Raw genomic sequence first — 8,394 nt, forward strand, 5'->3', positions numbered from 1 at the left:
ATGTGCGGACAAATATTTTAGACTTATTTTTGTGTAGACATCTCTCGTTTGATTAATTCCCACAATTACATGTTGTTAAATTGAGAGACTAAATGTGCGGACAAATATTTTAGACTTATTTTGGTGTAGACAGCTCTCGTTTAATTATTTTACACCATTACAAGTTGTTAAATTGAGAGAATAAATGTATGGACAAATATTTTAGACTTATTTTGGTGTAGACAGCTCTCGTTTAATTATTTTACACCATTACAAGTTGTTAAATTGAGAGAATAAGTGTGCGGACAAATATTGTAGACTTATTTTGGTGTAGACAACTCTCGTTTAATTATTTTACACCATTACAAGTTGTTAAATTGAGAGAATAAATGTATGGACTAATATTTGAGACTTATTTTGGTGTAAACAACTCGCGTTTGATTAATTCCCACAATTACAAGTTGTTAAATTGAGAGACTAAATGTGTGGACAAATATTTTAGACTTATTTTGGTGTAGAAAAGTCGCATTTAATAATTTTACACCATTACAAGTTGTTAAATTGAGAGAATAAATGTATGGACAAGTATTTGAAACTTATTTTGGTGTAGACAACTCTCATTTGATTAATTCCAACAATTACAAGTTCTTAAATTGACAGAATGAATGTATGGACAAATATTGACCATTATATTTGTGAGTAAATACCTGTTGTTTAATTAATTTCCACCTCTACAAGGTTGAGAGAATAAATGTGTCGACAAATATTTGATACTTATTTAGGTGTAAGAACTCGTGTTTGACCAACTTCCACCATTGCAAGTTGTTAAAATAATGAAATAAATATACTGGTATCATTGGATATTTGATTTAATTGTGAAACTTTCTAACAAAATGTTAACTGCTGGCTTCGAACCCTCAATCAACAATTCCGCAGACACAGTATAAATTCAACAACACCACAGAAGATATTCGTCTGTTGCCTGAATTGTTTTCGTAATATAGGGAACGCCATCGACACTTTAACAAAACTTACCTTGACTTGGGTCTTGTTTATCTCTTGTCACAATCTGGAAACTGTTGAACAAATTGCGCGTTATTTTATTATTTATTTATTCAGTTTTGTATGGTGGAGTTTTGTGAGGTTTATTATTTTTTTGCGACGTTCTTTGTTTACTTGTTTACGGTTTGAGAGATTTCAGTTTATTTGATTTACGTTTTTACGGTAGCTCTGAGCGGGACTCGAACCCACTGTCTTTTCAAGCTAATTTTGTTTTATTTTGATGGCACGCTTGTGTACCACGCCACGACGTTGGTCGTTAAGTGGTGTTCATTTTTCTAACTACTACAGTGTTCCAATGAGTTGAACGGAAAAGCCAAAACGATTGCTGGTTTCTGATTGCTTCGGTTCTGGTGAGTGTGTATCTAGTGTGATTCGAACCCATGTCGTTTGTATTGGGCGTTTTTTTTATTTCCCATGTTTGTTACGCCGTAATATGCAACCACTTCCCCGTTTTATTGTGATTTTGAGTGTTTAATGATGTCTTCCTCACCCGTCACGCCATGACCCAGTTTCAACCACACGGCCATTTTGCAACGCAGTTCGTGACCCTCGGCGTCACCCGACTGACTATATGAGCGTTCTGTTCAACTGTTAAGCTAGGATTTATTACCGTTATTATCATTATATTGTCACGTGATTTGTTTTACCTTATGTGTAATGTCTTAAGTATCTTTATTGTAATTTGTATATACCAATTCGTATATACCGAGGAAACGACCCCGATTGAAGGTCATGTATTTTATGACGTCACCAATTCGTGTGTAGGTACTGCTTCTAGATCTGTGTCTCAAACGTTTATACGAGACCGGAATCATTCGCTTACGATGAAACTAAGTTGACTTTTATTTGTATTTCATAACCATTCAACAAATTTATTTTGTGTACATTATTATAATCACTACTGAGTACAGTAATAATCAACAATTCAGAAACGCAGCATGCCGAGATTTTTGTGTTCGTTTTTATTTGAAACTTCGTTTATTTAGAATATATTTTCGTTACCAATAAAATAAAAATCTCTCAGTCAATCAGAAACCCGGATTCATGCCTTCGAGGAAGGTCCCGTTTGAACGCTCACATCGGTTTTTTTTCGTTTGGGTGAAAACTAAAACTGGTCGCAATTTTCGAATAAGAATGAGTCGGCAATTTTTAGTGGAGTTGAAAATTTGGAGGTTAATAAAACACCGAAACCCAGCAAATAAATAAGCGGTCGAATTTTTAGAGGGGTCGAAATTTTGGAGTTTTCACGGTACTAATTATTCCATTTCAATGAAACTTAGTACAAAGATGCTCTAGGACAATGTACAAACCTAATTAGTTTGGGGTAAAAATCTGTTCATATTAATTCCCTAATAAGCATAATAATTCATAATTTTTTGGTTCTAATCACATTTCAATTAAACTTGGAGACATAGATTTTCTGTTACATTGCGCAGACCTCATTAGTTTTACACTCAAATCTGGTCATATTAATTTTCTGATTTGCATAATTAGTTTTCAGCTAAGTAATTTCGAATTATATTTAATGTGTCTCCAATACTCTCAGCACATGGGAGTTCTTTCTAAGCTTTCTTTGATTTTAAATAGTAATATGAACTTCTTGTATTAGCTTCCACAGGGAGGTATCAACAAGGAAGTACATTGTATTTTGTTACCATCGTTGCTACATTATTACAATTTAAATAGCTCTCAACCAATCACTGACTGACTAAAATAATTTTATTCATATATCTCCCAGGAAGTCATCAAGCAGATTGAATTGGCTGAAGTTGTTATTGCCAGAGCCCAATCGCTGCGAGCTAAATTCAGTCAGCAGGTGTTGGAGGATGATGATAAGCAAACAGAATTAGAGAAATTTGTATCTAGTTTATTAGAACAGCCTGAAGTTAGTGTACTTGGCGCTGGTAGAGGTCCAGCTGGCACTATTTTACATCGGTTGTTTGCAGCTGCACAGAGGGTAAGGTTCTTTGTTACAATTTTTCACCTTATAAGGTCAAAGCATATATTAAAGGCCCATAATTGTAATTATGCTGGGGCACATGTATACACCTATACATATAACATTATGTGTTAAATACATTTTTTGTTCACATCAAATTCAAGCAAACTCATTATGCTTTAATAGCAAAAATCACTATTTATTTATTTATTAAACATAATACTTTTCTTTCAGTTGGTCGAGTGTTGAATATGAATGCAATAAATAACACATAGATCACAGTGCACACTGAGTCTACTAAGAAAGATTAATTAGATTTACCAACCCATACAATATTGTGTACCATTCAAGAAAAAAAGTCAGTGACATTCTCCAAGAAATATACAGTACTATATTCTTGTTATTCATCAGAAATAAATGACAGAGAGCTATAAGCTTGTGTCATTATTTAGTGGCCCATATATACATGTAGAAAATCTGTATTAGAAGCCGCTGCTTCTATTAAAATGTTACAATGCAACAGAGGGGATGCAGCTTCTATTAGAGCATCTACACATGTGAGAAATGGTCAATTTTTGGTTCTCAATTGTTCAAAAAGAATGGATGCGACTTCTATTAGGGATGCGGCTTCTAATACAGATTTTACGGTACTCTAATTCTCAAGGTGCTACCTTACCCATAAAATTAAGATATTATAACATATGTACAAGTTCCAAATTTTGCTCACATTGTATTGCATATTTTGGTTTTGGTTTGCACATTTATTAATTTCACACATTGATTTTGTTTTTGCAGTCAGCTAATATGCTTCCAAGTGAAGAAGAACTTCTTGCTGATGATGACGTTGTTGATCACGCATCCCAGTCATCATCAGTCAGTGTGAAAGACTTCCCTAGACCAGCTGGTAAAGAGTTCATTCTGAGAACACGGGTACAACGACCAACATCGTATTCCAGGGCTCTACCGCAGAGACTGTTTTGTGTTCTCATGAACAATGACTTTAGACTCGCTGGTGCTTTCTCTGAAGATACAACTTTCTTTTAATTTTTTAATGGACGAAAAGCTAAAAGTTATTTACATTGACACCAACCTACTATGTTTGGTGTATCAAACTTTTAAAACTTTTACAAAGCATAATCACTACTCGGAAGTGGTGTTTATATTGCTTAGTGGTAAATTTGTCAAAATTTCTTGATAGATATTTGGACACTTGTGCCTGATGTAGAACTGGACCTATGTAGAACTAGACTGATGACTTCAAAATTAAGATTAAGACAAACTACCATGAAGGGATGAACAATGTAGTAAACTATTGAAAGTGGATGTTGCAGTATTTCAGGAATCAATACTATCCTAAAATATACAATCTAGAAATAGGTTATTTTCCGTTCACTGCACAAACTTGCATATTGTGTAAAAGGCACAGTCCAAATGTCAAATGATTTGATCTTGAACTTCTAATTTTCAAGCTGTATGTCAAAATGCCAATCATTGAGGGAGAAATAGTGTGTTGAGATACTCTTACTTCATTAAAATCAGACATCATAAAATGGGTATAGCACATTATTTAAATAAGGAAATACTCTTTAAATGCTTTGAATTTGTGTTTGTTGAATCCCATGCAATGTTGATGTCACTTCATTGCTATGTCCTTTGTTTATTCAAATCTGTTTTCACATTCGATTTCATGCATAACACAGCATCTCACAATGAACTGAAAAGTATCTATTGATCAAACTACAATGCTGCAAAATGAAATTCAAGTTTAAATATGAGAATATTATGAGAATATTCAGTTGACAAAATTTAGATCACATGCTGGTGTATGTGACAACATTTGTTGATACAAACTGTATATATGATGCATAAGTTTTTGATATATTGTACAATTTAGAAATTAAATCAGACAAGGTAGAATTGTTCAAAAAAAATTAAATATTAGAATATTTAGAAAACATTCTTCAGTTAAAAACCTGAATAATTTAGGATATTTGTAACTGGACATCAAGATTTAATCAAGAGCAAAAAAGCCATAAGATTGTTTTGCCTCATGGTGTTCACTTCCATCATTGGCATCATGTCCAACGTTCTAAATCGCATGGTTACATAGGGTGTACGAACTAACCATGAGATTCCTCAATCTTAAGCAGTTCTCGTCATTCATTTACAAATAAGATTTATTCAAAACACAATGATGAGGATGCCAAAATTGTCCATACAATTATCCCGAGTAAGAATCATCAAATGTACAACCTGATTAAGGAATTAATTTAAAGTACATGGATGTGTGACAGTGCTTTTAAACTAGTATAAAATGAACTGCACTTCCACTTTATGTGCTTTCTCATGTATAAGATAGAACACTGTTTTCCAAAAAAACTTGTTGAAGTGAACTTCTCTGGCCATGAATACTGGTTTGAGATCTGGTGTTTATTGGGGAGATGAATACAGAATTTTATTTATAACAGTTTTATTTGAGAATATAAAAGTCAGTATAGCTATAATACTACATTTGAAAGTAATTATTGTATAAGTACTGCCATTTTAAAATAATTTAAACCACAGACATGTTTTATTGTCAGTTTTAACATCTATAATAAACCGATAGTTGATTTACAGAATCACAAAAATTTACATATATGTATTTCATTTAGGCTACGAGGGAGGTGCTTTGGTGGTTGGTTCAAATATACCAGGTAATTGGTATAAAAGTAAAACATCTGAATCACCAGATTTATTGTTCGAAACAGCTGAATGACAAATAAGTTTGACAGAGACTTGTTAAACAATCAGAGTTTTGAGGAACAGTTTTTTAGCTCCGCTGTCGACTTTGTCGAGCTGAGCTTATCATATGAGTGATTGTCCGTCGGCGTCGTCCGTCGTCCGTGTCAATGTTTTACTTTTTCGACTTCTTCTTGAAAACTACAAGCCTGAATGCTTTGATACTTGGTGTATATGTACCTTGGGTAGACTTCTCTCAGATTTGTTCATTTCATGATCATATCTTTAATTCTCTAATTTTGGTGAATATTTTTGTCATTTTTGGTAAAAAGTGATATTTTCGACTTCTTGTTAAAAACCACAAGTCCAATTGCTATGATATTACATATATAGGCACTACATGTGGACCACTCTCAAATTTGTTCAGTTCATGATGATATCTTTAATTTTATAATTTTGGTGAATATTTTTGTCATTTTTGGTAAAAAGTGATATTTTCAACTTCTTGTTAAAAAACGCAAGTCTAATTGCTTTGATATTATCTATATAGGTACTACATGTCGACCTCTCTCAGATTTGTTCATTTTGTAATGATATCTTTAATTCTCTAATTTTGGTAAATATTTTTGTCATTTTTGGTTAAAAGTGATATTTTCGACTTCTTGTTAAAAACGACATGTCCAATTGCTTTGATATTACGTATATAGATACTACATATGGACCACTCTCAAATTTTTTTATTTCATGATGATATCTTCAATTCTCTAATTTTGATAAATATTTTTGTCATTTTTGGTAAAAAGTGATATTTTCTTCTTGTTAAAAACCACAATCATTTATGGTTAAAAATTATATTTTTGAATTCTTGTTGAAAACAGCAAGTCCCATTGCATTGATACTATGCATATTGTTCATTTTCTAATGATATCTTCTGTTCTTTAATTGAAATATGCATTGATAACAGCGGAGCTATCTCAGCCGAGAGGCTGCTTGTTTTTGTGTCTGATGTAGATATAAAACTACATGTGAATGCCATGCACCCAAATATACATTCTTTTTACCCAACATTGTGCAGTCTGAAACAGGGTCAAGGGAGTATATATTAATTTTTTTATGAATTTGGTAATAGATTTGTCATTTCCAAAGCAAGTAGATGAATAAATTTAAGAAGATGAAATGGGCCTTAAATTATACATATTATATATTATGGATATTTATAACATTGATGGGGTGTTATGTAAGTATGTCCCTAGCAACCATAATCAAGCCCTTAGCAATCTCATTTTTTCCCTTAAATTTGTAGCTCTGCTGTCCTTGAAGATGTAAAAGCCGTTTGTTAATGTGATTGTTTATTGTGTATCTTTTAAACTTCTGTTTTTATTCTTTTTTAATATCAGACAAGAAATTTTCTACATTTCTATTGCATGTATACTGAGGTCTAAAACATTAGGTCTTGCAGTCAGTGTGTTTTCTATGGGTCAGACACGAGTGGTGTATTTGCCAAAATGGCAGCAAATTCAAATCTTTCCCATAGTAACATCGCATCATGCATACAAAAGATACCTATGAAGTCAGCAAAAATAATCTATATTCTTTACGTTTACCCTTTATAAAAGAGATGTCAAATTGCCTTCTGTGAATGAAAACCTCAAAAAAAAATTTCCCCCTCTTAGTCAGACTTTTATTAGGACAATTATCATTCTTTCACTAAAGATGCAGAGGGCGCTGTTTCAATTACAGTAGAAAATGACATCTTCATTAGTTTATGATCGTTAACAATTATTGGAGACGTGTTTAGCTTCCAAATTCACTGAACTAGACTTTGAGGCTGTTTCCTGAAGAAGAAAAAATGGTGAAGGTGTAAGTCTGAGAAATTTTTCTGGCAACAATTTTTATTTGTCATGTACTGTTGACCTCAAAACTTCAGTGATGTACATGTATTGTACACACACCCAGTAGCCTCTAGTGTTTATGAATAAACATTACATCAATTCAGTAATATTGTATATTTATTGTAAACATTATTGCTCTGATTGCTTTCATTTTCTAGATCTCAAGTAGTGGAGCTATGTCAGCAAATAGGTAAAAGCATTGATGCTGCAGGTCAGCGTCCTCTCCACATCGAATGTGTTCGTTTTTTTTTATCTTACATGACTTTGTACTTCGAACTTGTTTTTGACTCCCATGTGCGAAGCACACAATGGGAGTCTTTGCAGTTAGTGTGTCTGTATGTGTGTGTGTGTGTGTATTTGTGTCCGTCTGTTCCACTGATCTCTCAAGAACCATACATTGATTTTTGATGAAACTTGGTGCACAGATGCTCTGGGCCAATGTGCAGATTTGATTAGGTTTTGGTAAAAATCCATGCATATTAATTACCTAATTTGCATGACAATTAGCTAATTTTTAGCTGTTCCATGACTGTTCCACTGATTTTGATGAAACTTGGCACATAGATGCTCCAAACTAATGCATAGATTTGATTAGTTTTCGGTAAAAATCTGTGCAATATTAATTACCTAATTTGCATAATGATTAATAAATTTTTGGCTTTTCCACTAATATCTGAAGTACTAATCATCACATTTCAAAAAAGCTTGGTACATAGATATCATAGGACACTGCACAAGCCTGATAGTTTGTAGGGTAATATCAGTAAATATTAATTACCTAATTTGCATAATTAATTAATT

The 8,394-nt window shown here is 32.8% G+C and overlaps 1 protein-coding gene across 1 annotated transcript in view; it reads left to right on the forward strand.

Moving 5' to 3' along the window:
* Positions 1-7,700, forward strand: part of LOC100367311 (rab3 GTPase-activating protein catalytic subunit-like) — a 45,255-nt gene extending 37,555 nt beyond the window's left edge. Inside the window, exons 20-21 of the mRNA XM_085496084.1 lie at positions 2,780-2,998; positions 3,776-7,700. Coding sequence (XP_085352210.1) covers positions 2,780-2,998; positions 3,776-4,024 — 468 coding nt within the window. The 3' untranslated portion in view covers positions 4,025-7,700. The remainder of the gene's footprint in view (positions 1-2,779; positions 2,999-3,775) is intronic.
* Positions 7,701-8,394: the final 694 nt, after the last annotated feature.

Source organism: Saccoglossus kowalevskii, chromosome 22, assembly GCF_978046115.1.
Source record: "Saccoglossus kowalevskii chromosome 22, keSacKowa6.1, whole genome shotgun sequence".
Taxonomy (NCBI): domain Eukaryota; kingdom Metazoa; phylum Hemichordata; class Enteropneusta; family Harrimaniidae; genus Saccoglossus; species Saccoglossus kowalevskii.